The 21443-nt window shown below is 53.0% G+C and overlaps 1 protein-coding gene across 1 annotated transcript in view; it reads left to right on the top strand.

The window, feature by feature from the left end:
- The window catches only part of KCNK5 (potassium two pore domain channel subfamily K member 5), a 40951-nt gene extending 24091 nt beyond the window's left edge, over positions 1-16860 (top strand). The window contains exons 2-5 of the mRNA XM_032141105.2: positions 9774-9885; positions 11002-11168; positions 11425-11593; positions 13994-16860. Of these exons, the coding sequence (XP_031996996.1) occupies positions 9774-9885; positions 11002-11168; positions 11425-11593; positions 13994-14859 (1314 nt within the window). The 3' untranslated portion in view covers positions 14860-16860. The remainder of the gene's footprint in view (positions 1-9773; positions 9886-11001; positions 11169-11424; positions 11594-13993) is intronic.
- Positions 16861-21443: the final 4583 nt, after the last annotated feature.

Below are 21443 nucleotides of genomic sequence, written 5' to 3'. Positions count from 1 at the left end.
CTCTTCCTAGTGACCCACAGCCTTATGGAGGAATGCGGGAGGCTGCTCTGCCCAGCTGGACAGGCTCAAGGGATCCCAGCTAAAACTGTTTTCCTGTCCCTGCTGACACTGTTGTCCCACTAATTGGGAGACACCTCTTGGCATCAGTCAGGGCAGAGAGGTGTCAGACATCCCTGGGATCTGAACTCTGGGGGCAGAGAAGGAGACAAAGTCACAAGTCCAGGCCTCAGTGTCCCAGATAGGGCAGAGACACCAGCACAGGACCACAGACCTGGGCCACAGCCACCCTGGGCAGGGCAGTGGTTGTGAATTGGGGTAGAGAAGCTACAGGTAAATGAAGGATGTCCCTGTTGTCATTTAAGCCTCCCTGGACACATCCTACCTTCCCTGAGAAGATGTGGCAGAGGTAGATTTTGAGAGCATGGCCTCAGAGGGTCAGCTGGTATGTGTGTCTGGGAGGGAGGGGGCTCTTTCCTGCTCCCCAGGGCCACTTCTCAGGCACACAGCAGTGCTGTGGGACCAGGAAGGGGCCTTCGAGGTCCCCTGTGTTTGCCCGCACAGGGATTTCCAGTGTCAGTCACTGATCAGCTCAGCCCTCCAGGTGCCTGAGAGCACATGCTGACATTCCATCCTGAGCTCGGGCCCCACGAGCCCGTCACTGCTTGCCTTAGCCAAACCTGCAACCTCAGGTCAGCTCTGCCCTGGGCTTGTTCTCACAGGAGGGATGCCCAGCTGCCCCCTGCCCCAGGGGATTACCGTCCCAGCCTGAGAACAATGCGGGCAGGGTCACCTGCCTTGTTTTCTTTGTTCCTCCCAGTGAGGACAGGGCTCCCAGGCCTGTGAAAGGCGGAAGCCCAGAGGTTTCTGCTGAAAACCGGCTCCCATCTGGCAGGGGCTTGCCCTCCTGAGCATGAGACCTAGCAGTGCCTCTGGGCTCTGCAGAGACTGCTGAGAGATGGCCTAGGAGGGCGGGCTGGGGGAAGCCCAAAGGTGGACAAGAGGACAGTTCCGCCTGTGTGCCTGCACAGCCTGCCCCGTGCTGACGTCAGGGGTGGGGCTGCGCTCAAGTCCCTAACGAGGGAGAATGGATTGGATCTAGGGCAGTGCTTTTGAAACTTGGCTGAACATAAGATTAGAATCACCTGGGGGAGCTTTGAAGCATCCTGGTTCGCAGTTCAAGCCCCAGACTATTTCTGTTGGCATCTCTAGGGGCAGGACCCGGGCAGGAGTATTTTTCCAGGCTCTCTCAGATGATCTCAGTTTGCAGTCCAGGTTAAGAAGAAGTAGTATGGTGACCGATGAGCTAAATGCTGAGGATAGAAATGCATTTTCTTGAATGTGCTGTGGAGAGAGGAGGTAGGGGAGGTATCACCTGCCCAGGCAGGGGGACTCCAGTAGTCATAGTCCAACCTCCTCATTGTACAGAGAAGCAGGCAGGCAAAGCAATCAAAGATTCTTGGAGGATCTCAAGACAGTACTGGCAGAGCTGAGCCAAGCCTGGGTCTTTAGGCCCTGCGCCAACGTCCTAGCACACCAAAGCCTCCAGCCATTGATTTGGCCTGCCTGCCTTCTCAAATGTGATCCATACTCCAGATAGATATCAGAGCAAATCTGAGAAAAGACATAAGCAACCACAAGTTAACAAAGTCCGCTTTGCAACAGCCCAGCTCTGGTCTTCGAGGAGACGGGTGTGGCCCTGCTGCCTTTGGTCCAGTATCTGCTCCTTCCCTGGGAGAGACAAAGCTCAGGCGAGCTGGGCTGGCTGCTGGTGCAGGTATCAGGGTGGCACCACTGGGCCCTTGCCAATACCTTGCTCGTAAACTATAGCTGCCCTCCGAGCCACACCCTGGTCACCTGACCCGGGGGGAGAGGCAGTGAGGAAAATACCAAGAATTCCTTCTCTCTGCCCTGCATACTCCTTTTTAGACAGGAAGATGGAGAAGACCTGATCCTCCCTCCCCCTGTCAGCTTCCACTAGGGCAGCCCCTGCGTATTAGAATCACTTCTGGAGCTTTTTAAAAGCTGTGCCAGGTCAACAGAATATCTGCAGCTGGGGACCAGGCATAGCATTTATTTAACCTCCGAGGGGATCCACTGGGCAGCCTGTACTGAGAGCCACTGCCCATTGTCTTGCTTCGTGTTCACGCTGGGTGGGGGCTGGGAGGGAGTGGGACTAGAGTTCAGAGAAGCCACCATCTAACACCTCCTGGCCTCAGCCTCACCTGGGGAGGTACCGGCGGCTGCCAGGGGTGATGGGGGGGAAGCGGTGAAGACAGGATGGGACTAGTGGTGGCATTTCTTTCCCGCAGCAGCCCTGCCCAACTTGCTTGGTGGGACGGGAAACTGGCCAGGGTGGCTGTGAGCTTCTGAGGGGCAGAGGCCAGGAGAGATGAGGCTTCTGAGGGATGGGGTGAGGCATCTTGGGCTTGCCCATTTCCCTCTGTCCCTGACTCCCAGCCATCAGGTGGCCAGGGAACATCTCTGGAGCTACAGTCCCTTCCTCCATGTGGCCTGAGGGAGTTGATGGATCAGGCTGAAAATCGACAGTTTTCTCTGTTAAAATGGGGAAATGGGAAGAGGTGGCAGTTGTGAAGAAGGTTAGGGACAGTGTTCTCACCCTTTCCTGCCTTCCAGGCACAGGGCTTTGAAATCCCTAGTCCTTCTCTACTGCTTGTCCAGGACATGCTAGCCCCTCTGCTTCAGCTTTGGGGGTGAGCAGCGTTGCTCCTGGGTCTCAGATCTCTGCAGGGTCTTGTTCCTGACGGACACACGTGTGAATCACACCCTATTGATTGCCGATACATTTATCCAGTGCTTACTGTGTCCTAGGTGCTTTTCATGTGTGCAGAGTAGGTGTTATTTTGCAGACAGAGAAAGTAAGCCTGAAAGGCTAAGTTATTTACCCAGAGCCTTGCTGCCAGCCATTGAGAGACCCCTCTGATTCAAATCCAGGTTGGTTCCACCTTTTCCATGAGCACAGGTCTGCGTTTGGAAGATGGCCCTGTGGCTTCCTAGATAGAGCTCAACCTGAGCTGCAGAGGCCCTACTAATGATTGAGTGCCCTCAGAGGGGAGGGGCTTTGGGATTCAGTAAGGAAAGTGGTCAGCTGGAAGTAGATGTGCAATTTCTATTGACTCTTCTGTTCCTTTGCCTGCTGTCGGTACATCCACTGCCCTCGTGGAGTTTCCCGAGGGGACAGGCCTCCCTGCAGGAAGGACAGTCCCAGTCACCTGAGGGACCTCTCCCACTCCACTGCTGATTACTCTCTCATCTTGAACCCTCTCCTCTGGGCTCTTGTCTGCCTCCCTCACCTTGCCCCTTCCCCAGCTCCTGCCCCCTGCCCTCTCCTCTCAGCCTGGTGATCCCCACCTCTGCAACCCAAGACCAGTTGGATGCCGGTGGTTTCAGCAGCCCCTGTGAGCCCCGCCACCGCTGGGGTCTGTGCCTCTCCTTCCTGCCCTCTTGCTCTTCAGGCCTCCACCTTGTTTAACTGATGAATTTAGTTAAAAGCCAACTGCAGAACGATGCTGGAAGTGGTTGGGGATGGAGGGGCACTACAGGACAAGTTAATTGAGGCCAGGGAATATACTCTTATTTATTTAAATGTATTTATTCACTCATTCAATAAATATTTGTTGAATAGCTACTCTGTGCTAGGCAGTGCTATAAGCTTGGGGAATACATCAGTGGAAAACAAAACAAATAAAAGGCCCTGTCCCCATGAAGCTGACACTCTAGGGGAGTCTCTGCATGTCTGTGGATATTGCCTGGTAGGCCGTTTCACTTGTACCTAGAAGCTCACCTGCATGCCTTTCACCCCTGTCTCTACGTAGTGCAGAGGTTAGGAGCCACCTGGGCCCTCATCCCAGCTCCACAACTAACTAGCTCTGTGACCTTGGGCAAATGCTTCTGTTTCCTCATCTGTAAGATGGGGGTAGTAATAGTATCTACTTTAGAGGGTATTGGCATTTTGTGAGATAAGTGAAGTGCTTGGATTTAGGTGCTTGTCTTCATAAGTGCTTAAATATCAATGTATTATTTATGAAATAAGGATGAATAAGCCACGCCCACACCCCTTACAAGGTTGCTGGGAGGGGAGGTGAGAGGAATGATAAGTTTCTTTCTGTACTACCAAGCACCACACACATAAGAGGATCAGCTCTATTTTCCCTTCCAGGGCCCGATTTTACTGTCCCTCCACGGGGCCAAGTGAGCTTTGACACATGAATTAAGAATTGATTGCCGGGCGTGGTGGCTCATGCCTGTAATCCCAGCACTTTGGGAGGCTGAGGCAGGTGGATCACCTGAGGTCAGGAGTTTGAGACCAGCCTGACCAACATGGAGAAACCCTGTCTCTACTAAAAATACAAAATTAGCTGGGAGTGATGGCACCTGCCCGTAATCCCAGCTACTCAGGATGCTGAGGCAGGAGAATTGCCTAAACCTGGGAGGCTGAGGCTGCAGTAAGCTGAGATCACGCCACTGTACTCCAGCCTGGGCGACAGAGTGAGACTCCCATTGCAAAAAAAAAAAAAGAAAAGAAAAGAAAAAAGAATTGATGCAGCTGGGAATGGTAAAGGAGGGTTGGCCCATGAACCCATGGACCCATGAACCACTGACAATCCAGGAGTCTAGCAGAGGCTGGAATGGAGGAAGATTATTAAGGCTGCATCCTGCGGAGCAAGAAAGAGTCCTGTGATCCTAAAGTGATGGGGGCTGCGGAGCTGGAGGCAGGGCCGGGAGTAGCTCTATGGGTGCCAGATAGCTGTGACCCCAACAGGCTAACATCTTGACTTTGGTTTCCCTTACCCTACCCTGTAAGGGGGAAGCCCCCACCTTGCCGTGCCTGCCCGTGTCTGAAGGTGGGCGGCATGTCCTGAAGCCCCAGTCCAGATCCCTCTCTCCAGGAAGGGGACGCCCCACCACTGCCAAGGGAAGCCTCAGATCCTTGGGGGATGAGGGGATGTCTGGGAGTCAAGATTACTCAGTCAGCACAGTGAGCACCTGGGAAGGTGGGATCGGGGCAGCTGGACATCTGAAGTTCTGGGCAAGGGCACACGTGGCTGTTTCCTCACTGGAGCAACAGAATGAGAGCTGGTCAGAGTGGCTGGACTGGTTTTAGGGCACTGTTTTTTCAGCTGGTGGGAAGCGGGTGGGAGTATGCACAGGCCTCTTTCCTGTGGCCTTTATGGGGACAGGAGATACAAGAACAGCAATTAGGACCCAGATGGGCCTGGGTTCTAGTCTTGGCTTCACTGTTTTTAGCACTTTCTTAACCTCTCTAAGCCTCAAATCCTCAGTTGCAAAATGGAAAAAATTATAGTATCTTCCCAGCAAGAATCTGTCCTCCCTAAATGAGCTAAAGGCACATAAAATGCTTCGCCCAACTCTTGGCACATAGGAAACCCTCCGTAAATCACAGCTGCTTTATGGTGACGGTGATGGAGGCAGGGAACTCTACTCCGTTCCCAAACAAGAGCTGGGCCTGGGCTTTGTGCAGGCTCCCCTTTTCCCGTTACTCTCCAGGCTTGTATGGAGAATGAAAATATTGTCTCGTGTGAATTTGGGAGCCAAGTTAAAGAATCTAGCCAGTGAACAGGGGCCGCCTCCTCCCGCGAAAGCTGTTTCCCTAACCCCGAGGACGGGACGCCTTGTCTGACAGGGTGTTTACCTGGCTCTCCCATGTCCCTCCCCCTAACCCAGTGATGGCCTCAGTCCTGGGTCAGCTTTTCTGTTCTGGGAGACCGATTAAAGCCCCCTCCTCTTCCTGCGTAATCCCAACCATGATCAGTGAGGTATCCACAGATACACATGGTGGGAATAGGGAGCTGGCACCCCAAATTCACATCCAGACCTCAGCTCCCTGAGCCCGGCTTTCCTCCTCTGCCAAGTGATGCCTGGCAGAATGACAGCAAGAGCCAGTTAGGTAAGGTGTGTAAAAGCCCCAGCGAGGGGTGTCTGACATACAGCAGCACTAGTACCGCTTCTCTCCACCAGCACTTGGGTAGAGCTGAGCTGATTCCCAGGCCAGCTGCTTGGGAACCACAGCAGAGAAGGCAACAGCAAGGGACAGTGGGGCAGCCCAGGGGCAGGCAGACCCGGGCAGAGGGAGGTGGGAAGGCTTGAATTTGCAGACTTGAAACCAGACAGTCTACAACCTCGCCCTGTTCTGCCAGGTAACTAACCTCTCTCCGCCCAGTGGGTGTAATTGCCACCACAGGGTCTTCGCAAGGAATGAGTAGTGCTTGCAGCCCCGGGGAGTTAGGGGCTCCCTCCAGCGCCTCCTTTGCCTGCCCGTTGCTGGGCAACCACAGAGTGATACTGGAAGTCATGGGGAAAGCACATAATGCTGTGGCTGCGTGATGAGCCAGGGCCTGAGGCTGTGAGCTGGTACCCAAAGGGCACACCGTCAGTGGGGTGAAGGGTAGAAAGCCCAGCTCTTCCACCTCTTCCCACTCCCAAACTTAATGCCTTCCTCGGTTACCCCTTTTTGCCAATTCTTTTGTTTGATGTCTCCTTAGCACTTACTAAATGATTCCCAAATCACAGGTTACCTTTGGCAGCTCCCAGGGGGAGCATTTTTGGCCTTGTGGGTGTGGTTGTCCTGTGAATTGCAGGGCATTTAGCATCTCTAGCCCCCTGCCTACTCAATGCCAGAGCATCTCCCATCACCCATTAGAATAAACATATGAGGAGGGCAGGGATTCTGTCCGTTCACTGCAGTATCCTCACTGCCTAGAACAGTGCCTGGCACATGAAACATTCCTCCATAGAAAACATTTCCGGACACTTCCAAAAGGCACTGCCACCCCAGTGGAGAACCCCTGTTCCAGACATACCTTCCACAACACCCTTGATGGATGCTGGCTACCCTGGTCTAAATACTTTGTGTTATCAGAAATTGATTACTACAAGGAGTAGCCCTTTGTAGACTCATTATCCAAAACAGCCACCCCATCTCCCCTTGGACTTTGGCCTATTGGTTAGCATATCTTATGAAGTCTGACACCCAGAATGAAACAAGGTGCCCCATATGTGACCTGACCTTGCAAGGAACAGTGGGCTTGTTACCTCCCAGCCCTGGATAGACCTGGAGTTGACATAGCCTGAAGTTGCATTTACTTTTCTTGTGACAGCCATCCTACTGTTTGTTGATTCATGGTCAGCTAATATCCAGGGACTTTTCCCTTCAATCCTCTACCAGTCTTTTCCAATCCAAAGTATAAGACTTAAATATTTAAGTGGATACTTGGCATGTTGTTGATTTTGGCCCCTATATCCAGCCAGATGATTTTGAATCTTGATACTGCCATTGCTGTGTGTTAGCTATCTTCCCATCCCATCCCATCCTTATCCCCAATTTTGCATCCACTGCACATTGGATTGGTAAGCTATCTCTGTCCTCACTGTGCTGTGGTTTAAAATATTGAAGAAAGCCAGGCCTTAAGCATGATGGTGGAGACTCAGTCTGGGTTGATAATGATCAATACCTCCTGGGGTTGTTTGTCTGCCTTTGAATGGACCCAATTAATCCTGGCTCCACTGACATTTTTGTGTCTTGTCCACATGAATTTCTTTTAAGTCCATCTGTTAGCTGCCTTGCTGATATCTAGATGGATTACATTCCACAGAACTTCAAGGCTTTGCAACCCTTTGAAAAGGAGATGCACTTAGCTGAGCATGACTTGTTCTGGGTGAATCTGTGCTAATTTCTAGTGCCCACCACTTCCTCTTCTGCATGTTCCAAACAGTCTCCTCTCCCCATTTTGAAGTTTGCAAGAGTTCAGGTTTGTTTTCTGAATTTCTAGAATCCACTCTTTTCCTTTTTGTGAAAAATGGGAACAGCTTGTCTTCCGACATCTTTCCTGTTCCCCATGATTCCATGGGGATGACCAGAGGGGGTGCTGCAGCCTCACCTTTGGTCAATGATTCAATTATCATTTCAAGATGTTCTTGTATGTTCTTATATTCTTTTCTTGTAGGCCGGTCCCATTCAAGATCGACATCTGAGGTAACAAAGGTGGATGCCAAAGGAGAGCTGGGTGGTTCCGCTTTCTCTGCCATCTGTTTAACATTAACATGGCCCTGGTACTTCCTCATTCTCTTGCTCCAAACAGATTTGATGTTTTCAGAAACCCGTTGGATGGTCCTTAGTATTTGTTTTAGCTCTCCTGTTGGCCTGTTAGTATCTAAATGTCCTTTAGCCATTTCACATTGAAATGGTCTGGCCAGCTAGACAGAGAGCTCTCTGAGGGCAGGGGCTGCCTTGGCCAGAGTTTGATGCGATGGTCCCCACTTTCCACTTTGATGCTGCACAGTCTTCACAGCCTCGGAGACACTATAAAATGCCGGAGCCGGCAGGGCAGTGAGCAGTGTGGTTTGATGGTCTGACAGACAAGCATGCCGTCATGGAAAATTCTTTGCAGAGTGTGCAGATCCATTTACACAGGCCAGCTGCTGCTTCTGCAAATTACACTTTCCTTCAGAACAACCCACCCATGCCCTTTTTTTCCCACCAAACCTCAGTCATGCCCTGGGTAGGTTAGAAACAAGGTTTTTCTGTCTCCCTCTGTTTCCATCCCTCACTCTTCTGTCTCTCTCAGTCCTTGTCTTGGTTTTTGTAGGCAATTTGGCTGAATGCCTAGCTTCTGGTCTTGATGGCCTACCCATCTGCAGGCCCTCCGTGGGGACAGGACTTGAGCCCCAGATTTAGAGCCCCTTCTTATGCGGCTTCTGGAGTCCAAGCCCTGCCAGCTGATCAAGCCCCACAGATAGGTTGGAGCCAGTGGCGATGGCAGTGTTAGGGCCTAGTCAGATGGGAACAGGCTTGCAGCTGTCAGTATTGTAGGAGTAGATAAGTTCCCCACACCTCTGCCCCACCGCTTCTCGCAATCTCCAGGGTGACATCCCATCCCCAGGTGGCCTCTCACCTGCTATCCAGTTATTGGTAGCTCTTTGGGGATTGATAGCACAGTTATGAGTCACCCTGAAATGTACTCACCCTCTGATCTGTCCCTTCCCAGACAGTTGCTCAGCCCAAGGCAGAGAGAGAAAGGGCTACAGGGAAAGGAGGGAAGTGAGAGCCTGTAGGGGAGAGGTACATTAGAGTCTTAGGCTGGGGGAAAGGAGGACCTGCTGATTTGCATGCCCTCCGAGGACAAGTCAACAGGGCACTGAGCTGACCTGAGCAGGTATCCTACAGTGGGCTGAAGGGTATATGGGGGGGCCCCTCCCCAGCCAACCCTGAACAAGGACCTGGTCTCTGCAGGTAGAACACCCTCCATGGAGGGCTGGGTGGGGCACAGGGGACCTCCTTGTGTGTGTCTGCCTCACATGTGCTTTTTTTGAGAGGCAGAATTAATCTAGTGTAGTGGTTCTCAAAGTGTGGTCCCTGTCCATAGCATCACCTGGAAACGTATTTAGAAATGTTCCTTCTAGACCTCCTAAATCAGAAACTCAGGGTAGTAGGGGCCAGCAGTCTGTTGAACAAGATTTCCAGGTGATCCTGGTGCATGCTTGTAAGTTGGAGAAGCATTGACTCAGTGAAAGAATGAACTTTGGAGCCAGATTGCCTGGGTTCATATCTTTACCTTGGGCAAATCAGGTAACCTCTCTGATCCTGTATACAATGTTTCATCTGTAACATGGAGACACTGCCACCTTCTTATGGTGATGACTAAATGAGAATGCTTGCAAGGAGTTTAGTGCAGTTCTGTCAATCAGCATCTGTTAAGTGTGGCCTCAGCTCTGACCTTTACTGTTTCTCATTTTAGGTGGTATCTGATGCTGCAGGACAGGGTGTGGCCATCACAGGAAACCAGACCTTCAACAACTGGAACTGGCCCAATGCAATGATTTTTGCAGCGACCGTCATTACCACCATTGGTAAGTCTTCTGGGACCTGTGGGACACCCACATCCATGCCCTAGCTCCTCAGAACCTTTCTAGAAACCCAGCTCTGGTCACTCAGCCCTGTTGGGGGGTACAATCAGATCAGTTGCAGGCTATTCTTTTGATACTTTCTTAGGGATTTAGTAAGTCCTTGGTAGCTGATCATGCCTGGGAAGGTTTCCATGAGTCTCAGCCTGGGCTCTTTGAACAGAAACAATGACACAGCCTCATGGCCAGAGCCCTGCAAGAGATTAACCAGACTGCTCATTGCAGAAACCCAGATCATGACTACTTACCAAGCTGGGTGTCTGTTTCAGTTCTCAGGCTACATAGCCAACCAGTCCAGAAGTTTGGCTCAAAACACAGCTTCTTCTCTTTCACCATTCTGTGAGCTTGACTGGGCTCAGCTGGCCGGTTCTTGCTTGGGCTCCCAATGCAGTGGCAGTCAAACAATGGCTGGGCTGGAGTCTTCTGAGAGCCAAACTCATTTGATGGCCCAGATGGCTCCTCCCGTCACAGGTTTGACAGTTGATGCTGGCTGTTGGCTGGGAGCTCAGCTGGGGATGAAAACACAAGGCCTCCGCATGTGTTTGGGAACCAAGGCGAAAAGCAGCAGGCTTCTTAGACCTCACCTGTCCAGCATCTCTTCCGCTGCCTAGACTGCTTCTATTGTCAAGCCACTAAAGCCCAGATTCCAAGGGAAGAGGATTAGACGACACCTTGATGTGAGCAGTTGCATAAGAAGGGAGGGAGTCGAGGATGGCTATCTTTGGAGACCATCTACCACAGTGCTTCTGGGGAATCTACACAGAGAGCATGTCTTATAACTTGCACAGTGGTACCATATAGACTAGTGGAAGACCTGTTGACCAGGCTTAGTCCCTGCCTTCAGGGAGCTCCTTGTATGATGGAGGAGATACAGCTCATGTCATCATAATTGCTTGATCAATGATCATGATCAGAGTATGATCAAGGGAAATGTCATTACTTAAGTACTGATAATAGATCAGTATCAGTTTATCTTAGAGAATGGGCTGTGTGTGTGTTGGAAGCAAGGCCCACTGGTTCGACCACCCCTCCTGTTCTTGGCCTCACTCTCTCCTTCCTCAGGATATGGCAATGTGGCTCCCAAGACCCCCGCCGGTCGCCTCTTCTGCGTCTTCTATGGTCTCTTCGGGGTGCCGCTCTGCCTGACGTGGATCAGTGCCCTGGGCAAGTTCTTCGGGGGACGCGCCAAGAGACTAGGGCAGTTCCTTACCAAGAGAGGCGTGAGTCTGGTATGTCCCCTACCCTGGGTGCTGGGCAGAGATGGGGGAACCATGACAGGTGAGGGGAGGACAGGAAGGCTCTAGGAATTGGACCAAGGGTATAAGGACAGATGGCAAGAGGATAGTTTCAGAGCTCCTTGCCTTCCCGGGTCAGGCTGGGTACCCAGCTAGCCTCTCCTCTAGCTGCCTCCCTAGCCCTCTGGGTGCCTTTGCTGGGTTTCCAAGTCTCCACTATTGTCTGACTTGGCCTCCTGCTCCCCATCAGCGGAAGGCGCAGATCACGTGCACAGTCATCTTCATCGTGTGGGGCGTCCTAGTCCACCTGGTGATCCCACCCTTCGTATTCATGGTGACCGAGGGGTGGAACTACATCGAGGGCCTCTACTACTCCTTCATCACCATCTCCACCATTGGCTTCGGTGACTTTGTGGCCGGTGAGTCCCTGCCTCTGCCTCCCACCTCTTTTTCTGCTTCTTTGGTTTCAGTGCAACAGACCTATGTTGGGGGTGCCCTAGGTAGGGTTCCATGTTCTGGGCACTTCTCTTACCCAGTGGGATTCTCAACCCACTCTGCCAGTTGCAAGAGGAAACCAAGACCCAGAGTAATGGCAAAAGACTCTTTTCTCTCTGGTTCCCTTTCTCAGACGTGGCTTTTTTCCTCCTCCTTTCCTCTCTGTTCAGTCTCTGATCTCCTCTCCCTCTGTTCTCCCATGACCCCTGAGCTTGGCTTCATGGGGGGCTTGCAAGTAGGGCCTTCTGCCTGCATGGTTGGTACCTGTTACCCAGGGAGCCCCTGAGCCCACCAGCCCCCTCTCCATGCCCTCAGCAGCCTTTCATCTTTCACAAGAGCGGAGGGAGCTGTCCTGGAGGCATGGCTCAGAGGCCTGGGGCTTTGTTCCTGCTACAGCAGCTTAAAGACAAGGGAGGCCTTCTCCCCAGCTGCCCTGCCCCCAGCCCTGACACTCCCTCCTACTCCTCCCCTGCTTAATCCAGGGAAGTGATGAGGTTCTTTGGCCCCTTTATCTGAAGGCCTGTTACCAGCTGGCCCCAGCCACACACGTACTTGTGTTTGTGGCCTGCACAGCATCTTGGTTCTTAATCTTCTTGACACCCTGTTTGACCCTGTTGACCCAGCACCCCAGTGACCTCAACTTTTGCTCCAGAGGCCTCTGTTCTGTACCCCCTCCCTTTTGCCCAGAGGGCAGTGGGAGGCCACTAGCCTTGTGCTTGATGTATGTGGCATCTGGGAGCAGTTGGCTGAATTGGGGGAGGAACAGGAAAGAGAGGCACAAACACTCCTCTGACCCTGCCAAGTCCAGGCCTGCTGTCCTGGGCAGGACATTTGGACAAGGCACAACCCTGCCATTGTCCAGCCCTTGAGGCCCAGAGCAGGCTAAGGAGATGCCTCTGGTATTAGGGAAATACAGATGTACATTTAGCCATACTTTCTCAGCACCAGCAAGACACCAAACCCTGCCTCAGCTTTCTCATCTGTAAAATTAGTAAAAATAATAATTACTATTCATGAGTGTTGAGGGTAGGGCCTGGCTATATCAGTACGTGCCCTCATTACTGTCATCATGAAACTCTGCTCGTGACTGAGAGCCTTGAGCAGGATTAACAGGACCACTCAGGGCACCTGCTATCTGAGCCCAGTCGGGGGAGGAGAACTGACCGGGCTCCAGCACCTAGAGGAACCTCTAGTCTGATGAGAGAGGTAGCCCCCTTCCTCCAGGTCCCTTCTGTAAGTTGCTCTTGTATCTAGTCAAGGGGGCAAATGGAATACAGGTCAACATGCCTGTACATGTAGTTGTAAAAGACATTTCAAATAACCCTGGAGTGTAGGGGAAGCTTCAGAGCTGTAGGGGGTAAGCCAGGAAGGCTCCCTGCAGCAAGAGGGAGATGTGGAGCAGACAGAGCCCTCCTCCAGGTCAAGGGAGAGCTGATCTGAGGAAGTCAGGGAGGCAGACCAGACCTTCAAGGAAAATAAAAATGGTTCCAGTATTTCTTGCCACGGTGGGTGCTTCCTGGGTCATCTCAACCTAACTACCAGCCTTGTTCGTAATCAGTGTGAGTCTAGCCCCAGCTTGGAGGGTGCTGGCGGCTCCCTTGTGTAATATCCATCCATTCAGTTTTTAAGTAAACTGTACCATATACGCAGAACAGCTGGGGACGGTAGAAGACTCAACAGAAAGGCAAATACTCGTGAACTGTTTCTTGACCTGTGTGTCGGTTACATTGCCAGTCCCCCAAAGCCCCTTTAGCTTCCTTCAAAGAGTCACTGTCTTGAATTTTTTTTTTTTTTTGAGACGGAGTCTCTGTCTGCTGCCCAGGCTAGAGTGGCAGTGGTGTGATCTTGGCTCACTGCGACCTCCGCCTCCCGGGTTCAAGCAATTCTCCTGCTTCAGCCTCCTGAGTAGCTGGCCCGCCGTCATACCTGGCTAATTTTTGTATTGTTAGTGGAGACGGGGTTTTATCATGTTGGTCAGACTGGTTTCGAACTCCTGACCTCAAGTGATCCACCTGCCTTGACCTCCCAAAGTGCTGGGATTGCAGGCGTGAGCCACCGTGCCTGGCCTGTCTTGACGTTTTGTAGCTGAGGAAACCGAGACTCAAAGACAGGCTGGAGACTGGGATGGGGTCATGAGTGACAGCAGGCCCAAGCCCTTGAGGAAGATGGGATAGTCCAGGATCTAGAACAGGCCCCTTTCTATCCCACTGCACCCCCGTCCTGTGCTCTGGCCTGACCCCTGCTCAGATCACACAGCATTGGCCATTGCACATTTCCCGGGCCCTGCTAACTCTTCCTGACCTCTGGACTGCCTATCCGCTCAGGTGTGAACCCCAGCGCCAACTACCACGCCCTGTACCGCTACTTCGTGGAGCTCTGGATCTACTTGGGGCTGGCCTGGCTGTCCCTTTTTGTCAACTGGAAGGTGAGCATGTTTGTGGAAGTCCACAAAGCCATTAAGAAGCGGCGGCGGCGACGGAAGGAGTCCTTCGAGAGCTCCCCACACTCCCGGAAGGCCCTGCAGGTGAAGGGGAGCACAGCCTCCAAGGACGTCAACATCTTCAGCTTTCTTTCCAAGAAGGAAGAGACCTACAACGACCTCATCAAGCAGATTGGGAAGAAGGCCATGAAGACAAGCGGGGGCGGGGAGACGGGCCCGGGCCCAGGGCTGGGGCCTCAAGGCGGTGGGCTCCCAGCACTGCCCCCTTCCCTGGCGCCCCTGGTGATCTACTCCAAGAACCGGGTGCCCACCTTGGAAGAGGTGTCACAGACACTGAGGAGCAAAGGCCACGTATCAAGGCCCCCAGATGAGGAGGCCGTGGCACGGGCCCCTGAAGACAGCTCCCCTGCCCCCGAGGTGTTCATGAACCAGCTGGACCGCATCAGCGAGGAATGCGGGCCATGGGACGCCCAGGACTACCACCCACTCATCTTCCAGGACGCCAGCATCACCTTCGTGAACACAGAGGCTGGCCTGTCAGACGAGGAGACCTCCAAGTCCTCACTAGAGGACAACTTGGCAGGGGAGGAGAGCCCCCAGCAGGGGGCCGAAGCCAAGGCACCCCTGAACATGGGCGAGTTCCCCTCGTCCGACGAGTCCACCTTCACCAGCACTGAGTCTGAGCTCTCCGTGCCTTACGAACAGCTGATGAATGAGTACAACAAGGCTAACAGCCCCAAGGGTACATGAGGCGGGGCCGGCTCCCCACCCCACCTTTGACGGCCTCTTCCCCCCTCACCCTGGGGTGTCCCAAGATGGCCGGGACCCCTGGCCCCTGGTGGGGGGCAGCCTTGGAACTGGGAGTGGGGGGCCAGGGGCCTTCCTAACCTTCCATCATCCCCAGCTAGATGCATGCCCGGGACAGGGCCTCTGTTCTCCAGCTGAACCATACCCTGGCTGTGGGGGCGTCTGTCCTGAGCTTGGCTGGTGTATCTCACAATGCAAAGACATGCAGGCTGGCGGGGCAGGTGGGCGGGACTGACTCTGAAGAGGCCTTGCCTGCAGGGTCTTTGCCCCACCATTTGGTGGAGTGTCACACGGTTCTCTGAGGCCCAGAGTCTCAGCTGTTTAAGTTGACCGGTATTACTGAGCTCGGCATTTGGAGAGGGAGCTCTGAAGTGTCTGGGGAGGCACCTCTGTGCATGGGGTCAGGTGTTTCCGTACCTCAGCAGGAGCAGGGCCCGCCCCCATCCCAGCTGTGGGCCTGCCGGTCGGGTCAGGCACCTACTACAAACCGTAGTGGGGTGGAGGCTGCTGGAGTTGGGAGTGAGGAGATGAGGGCAGGGGCTCAAACAGTCCCGACTCACGGGGCCTGGAAACAAGTCCCATGTGGGCCTGGGGCCTGGGGTCCTCATCCTCCTTGTTGGTCTACTCAGGACCAGCCCAGAGCCGTGTTCCCTGTCTCAGGTCAAGCAGTGGCAGACACAAGGCTTTCTGTGGGCCCCCGAGTGGTAGGAGGGAGAGTGGCAGAGCATGGGTTACTGGAAGCCGGGAATGCCAGGGCTGGTGGTCAGGGAGCTGCAAGAGTGAGGCTCAGCTCTGGCTGGTTCTGCCCTTACACCTCCTGCCCGCCGGAGAACTGCACACCCCGCCCCCTGGCCCTAGGACCTGCACTCCCAATCCTGCTGTCTTCTGCTTCCCTGTGCTCTGAACGAGGACCTCACTGCCGCCTTCCCCTCCCACCAGCCCCCTTGGGCCAGGCAGGGTGAGGCCAAATTGCTCTTGGCCCACAAATGGGCGATGGTCAAATATGTGAATCAAGCTCCTCTCTCTAGCTAGTGTTTGATGTGCATGTGTGTGTGCACGCACACCTGTGCACTCGTGTGTGTTTAAGAAAGGAAAGGATTTGGGCTGGGGAGCAAAAGATAATGTGAAACTGTTGTTGGACTCTCTGGTGAGGGGTGGGCAGAACTTGCTGCTACTGGTGTTCTTGGGTTCTCCATGATGTTCACTCTGGGGCTGGCCCACTGTGTCCTGAATGTTTTTGTTATTTTTTGTTTTATTTTTTAAACAAACTGCTGTTTTTATATACCTGGAATCTGTTGTTGGCTTCAGAGCCAGTGGTTAAAGAGCAGGGTCCCAAGGATTGGGAGGTCCCGTGTCTGCCCTCCTGCCCTGCAACTCAACTGGGCCTTTTTTGGTGACCTCATCCAAGGCCATGATGTCAAGGGTCATGTCCCCAAGCAGAGGTGGAGAAGGGGACACTGAGGTGAGCAAAGGCAGGAAGGGGCATCCACTGCAGATGACTGGAGGCCGGGCAGGAGGCAAGTCATCAGAGCCGCTCAGCTCCCAGACTCTCTGCCCTCTGCCCCACTACTGTGGGGCGGTGGGGCCAGAGCCCACCTCCCCAACATGTGAAGACAGTGATGGGCATGTGCCCACACCCCCACTTCTCTAGCCGTTTGCAGAGGCTGCTGCCCAGCAGGGGCCTGAAAAGGAACAGCCTCGTATTTTTCTGTGAAATGTTTTAATGAACTCATGTTGTTGCTGGTTGTCCTGGCATCGCACACACTGTATGTACATACTGGCAATGATGTCAAATGTAATTTATTTTAACATTTTTACAATAAAACATGAGGTGGACAGGCCAGCTTGGTGTGTGCTGTGTGTGGGGCAGGTTAGAGAGGGGTTGGCTTCTGGCCTCTGAGCGGCAGGGGAGCCTGGACGCATCCACAGAGGATAGGGAGGACTCAGGACAGACTGATAAGAGGATTAGATGGTCTGGAGGGGAGAAAAGAATGAAAAGGGATGAAGAGAGCAGGGAGAGGCAGGCCTCTGTGGGGAGGTAAAGACGCGGGAGGAACATTGCAGTAGAGGTTTGAGAATCAGGAAGGAGTGGGAGGAGCAAGGGGAGAGGCGGGGTGATCATGGCAAACGCATGTCACTCACCGCTTGGTCAGGCACTAAATGCTTGCACTGAATAATACGTGAGTGGACTCATTTGACCTGGCAAGAGCCCTATGAGGGCGTCAGTACAGGGAAACAGGCACAGAGAAGTTGCCTTGTGCAAAATCTCAGTAAAAATGGTGAGCCTAGTTTCAAACCCAGGCAGCCCAGCTCCTGTGCCCTCCACCACCATGATGAGACGAAAAAGACTACCTGTGGTTTTGTGGCACACCCAACATTTCTGGAAAGGGCTCCTGTCTCCAGGTAGGTGGACCAGAGAACTTGAGCGAAGCTCAGGCCTTCTCAACTCAAGGGGTGGGCAGGAGATGTAGAGCCTGAGCGTGGGCACTGTGGACTGGAAAGAATGTGAGGGAAGAATGGAGCCAGGCTCAGCTGGGCATCTGTCCCCGTCTGTCTAAAGGGAGGCTTTGTCAGGCTTCAACTGTTTGGGGACTGGCCCCTTCTATGACCATTTCAGGGCTCAGCACCACAAAGGATGATTTCTGAGTTCATTGGAAAAAAAAAAAAAAAGTATGATTTCAGGAGTGAACCACATTTTTCATGAGGGCATGGATGTGTTTACAAAGGATTATATGCATTTACCAGCCAATTCTGTAACGACACCATCCCTCCCTCTCTGCCAACATAACTCCCTCTTGCCCTCTTTCTGCTCCCCCCCACCCCTCTCCTGCCCCCATCACACACAGGTCCAAGGTTCTCCAGTTTTGCTTTAATCACATTCAGCCTCAAGGCAATAACAGTTCCATAACACTGTAAGCCCCACCTTTATTCAGCACTTGGCCTGTTCACAAACCCCATTGACAAACACAGCCCAGGTTATGTGGCCCATCTACAGTTGAGACAAGAGCTTGGGGAGCATGACTTCCTAAGGGCACCCAGCTGGACTGAGGCACAGCTTTGCAGAACTGTGCTTACATGATAAAGCACAGACCCAAGATTAGGTGGAGGTGTGGTCTTGGGTCACTGTGGCCAGGGTTAGTCTGGAGCTTTCTGAGTAAGAGGTGGGAGGTGGGGCAGCAGCTAGAGCAAAGGGTGGGGCCCAGGAGGCCTCAAGTTCCGCAGGGGTCGTGAGCAGGGGAGGGGTACCATGTGGAGGCATGGGGAACAGTCCATCACAGTCTGGGGAACTGTAGGGTGGATGGGAGTGGGGGCGGTGGAGGAGGCTGGCGAGTGGCGGAGGAGTGGCAGATGCGTGGGAAGTCACTGGAGATGACACTAGCAGGGAAATCCTTCTGTTGAAGTCATTGATGTTTTGTTGTTGTTGTTGTTTGAGACCGAGTTTCACTCTTCCCCAGGCTGGAGTGCAGTGGCACGATCTCAGCCCACTGCAACCTCCGCCTCCCGGTTCAAGTGATTCTCCTGCTAACTTAGCTCCCAAGTAGCTGGGACTACAAGTGTGAGCCACCACACCCAGCTAAATTTTGTATTTTTTAATAGAGACAGGGTTTCACTATGTTAGCCAGGCTAGTCTTGAACACCTGACCTCAGGTGATCCGCCCTCCTCGGCCTCCCAAAGTGCTGGGATTGCAGGCGTGAGCCACCGTGCCCGGCCATCATTGCTGTATTTCTAATGCAGGGCAGAGAGAATTGGATTGGTGAGATCTGACGACTTGCTGGGGTCCTCTTGGAGGCAGCACTCCTCCTTCCACGGGCTCCATTCCCAGCAGGCTCCTCCGCTGTCCTAGTAAACCAGCATCTGCTCTCCACCAGCACCACCTGGACTCTCCATTATTTGTTCCACTAATGTTTACTGAGCACCTATGTACCATTATCCTCATTTTACAATGAGGACATTGAGGGAAATACAGGATTTTTTTCTAAGCTGAAACAACTATTAACTGGCAGCAAAGCAGCCTCCCTGACTTGCATTCTCATTCCTCATTCTACCCTCTAAGTTTCTGATCTGACAGGGGAGACTTCAGAGAACCCAGAGTCTGATGGAGGTGAGAGACAGCGTCTCCCTTCAAGGAGTCCAATCTGACGGGGAGGAGAGCACAGAAAGACCCTCAGGGCCCCAGCTGGGCTCATCTCCTGCATGATCCTGGAGGAGGCATTTAACTCCCTGCCAGAGGTGAGGAAGAGAAACCAGGATGTTTGGGTTTCACCTCCTGACTGGAAAGAGCCAGGCAAGATAATCATCAGCCACCATTACATCTGAAGCTCTCATAAGCCTGGGGTAGAGTGGTGGGGAAGCACAGGCAGGCTGGGCTGCACAGCTCTGGGTGGGGCCTCCAGAAATGAGGCCCCTGAGGTTTGGTCTCAGCTCTGCCTTTCATCTCTCCATTCTTCAAATAACAGGTTCCCAGTTTCCAAATTCATGCACAACTGGTCCAGGAACCGATGACAACTCGTGAATTGCCAGGATGTGTTTAACAGTGAAAACCCCTCCCTAAGATCTCTGTCCCATCTATCCATCGTGGCCCCATCACCAGGGTCCAGGCCACCTGGCCCCTCACTTGGATCCCCCACAACAGCACAGGGCCTGGCACCTGGTAGGGGGTCCACAGATATTTGTTGAATGAATGAATGAGCCCCATTAGCTGGTCTCCCTGCCTCTAATACTAATTCCCTTTCCACCTGGCCATTACTGTAGCCAGCCACCTAAACTCAAACCTCACCCATTTCTCTTCTGTTTTAAACTCCTCAGGGGCTCCCCATTGCTCTTCCACCCTCCCCACCCCCCCACCTCTCTCTTCAGCCTCCTCTCCTTTCCCACCTCCCTGGGCTTCAGCCACTTTGCCGTTGCTGTTTCCTCGCCCTGATACCCTTCCTCTCTCCTGGGCAAGTCCTGAGACCTGGTGGGGTTAGATATGGACATCACCTTCTCTGGGAAGACTTCCACAATTACCTGTAGCCCTCCTGGATTCTGGGCCAGGTGCTCCTCCTCTGTGTTCCAGAGCCCCTTCCTCAGCAAGTTGCCTCTATCCCACCGAGCTGCTCTGATGTTGTTCCAGCTCCCTGCCTCCTGGTCTTATGCCTCCTCCCCTGACTGGGAGCTGCTAAAGGGCACAGGGAGTAGCTTGTCCACCTTCAGATTCCTGGGAGCCCAGTGTGGAGAGGGGCCCAGCTTTTCCATGTTTACTAAATGGAGGGTACATGAACTAGAGGCCCGGCCCCTCCCACTGGTAATTCAGTCCCTCTCTTCCTGGGGCAGAGGCCAAATCAGGGGACAAGGCTTGTTCCAGAAGGGCGAGTCCCCACAAGGCCAGGTGGATGATCTTGAGGGCCCTTGTCGCCGGCTGAGTTGGCCTGGTGAGTCACCTTATCTCGTGCCAAGTCACCTGAATCTGCAGGGCAGTACTGGAATACAGCACACCTTTTTTCTCCCCACCCCAGGGAACACTGTCATTGGCACCCCCTTTTCCACTTGCCCCGTCTCCCCATCTTCACCTCCTACCAAGTGATTCCGGGAGCTGGGCCTCCCAACCCAGCAGCTCCCCAGTCCCCATGGTTCCCTCAGGATTCCCTCTGCTCCCAGCAACCCTGTATACCGGGCCCAGCCTCTCAGTTCATGAAGCCCTTTCACACCCATTCCTGGGTGGGATTACGCAACAGCAGGGAGCCAGGTGCAATATTTTACAGGCCTCAATTTAAGAGCCTTTTCCAAATGAGGTAATAAATGTTTTGGTTTGATTTTCCAGGAAAACAAGGCCTAAGGCTAGAACTGGGAGATGGTCGGAAGAAGTAGCAGAAAGGGATGTAGAGGTAAACATGGGGAAAGAGGAAAAGGCCATACATGTTCATTTTAGAGCTGTTTCAACTGTGGGCAACTGGGGCTTAATCCCACTAGACCTCCCCTGAAAAACCTATAGAATACACCTCAGATTTGTCCATTCGAAGGACAGGGACCTTCTGCATTTATCCACCAATCCCACCCTTGTTGGTTAAGGATGGCCCCAGGAAAATTCATCCCCACCCTCCTTTCATACATGTGGATGCAACAGGCGGTATTACCAAAAGATGACTGCGACAAAATCTCCCCACTCACATTCTCATCTGCAAAATGAACTGGCCACTCCCCAACAGGAAGTAGTCTATTCCCTTTGAATGTGGGCTGCCCCCAGGACTGTTTTAGTCAATGGAATATGGCAGTGATTCCTGTGATTTCTGAACCCACGTGTGTGTGTATGTGCTTTTTGTTTTGTTTTGTTTTGTTTTGTTTTGTTTTTTGAGACAGAGTCTCGCTCTGTTGCCCAGGCTGGAGTGCAATGGCACGATCTCAGCTCACTGCAAGCTCTGCCTCCCGGGTTCACACTATTCTCCTGCCTCAGCCTCCCGAGTAGCTGGGACTACAGGCACCTACCACCACGCCCAGCTAATTTTTGTATCTTTAGTAGAGACAGGGTTTCACCGTGTTAGCCAGGATG

This window comes from Hylobates moloch, unplaced genomic scaffold (assembly GCF_009828535.3).
Source record: "Hylobates moloch isolate HMO894 unplaced genomic scaffold, HMol_V3 SCAFFOLD_20, whole genome shotgun sequence".
Classification (NCBI taxonomy): Eukaryota; Metazoa; Chordata; class Mammalia; order Primates; family Hylobatidae; genus Hylobates; species Hylobates moloch.
Note: the sequence above shows the minus strand (reverse complement) of the source record. Positions and strands in the feature narration are given on the sequence as shown.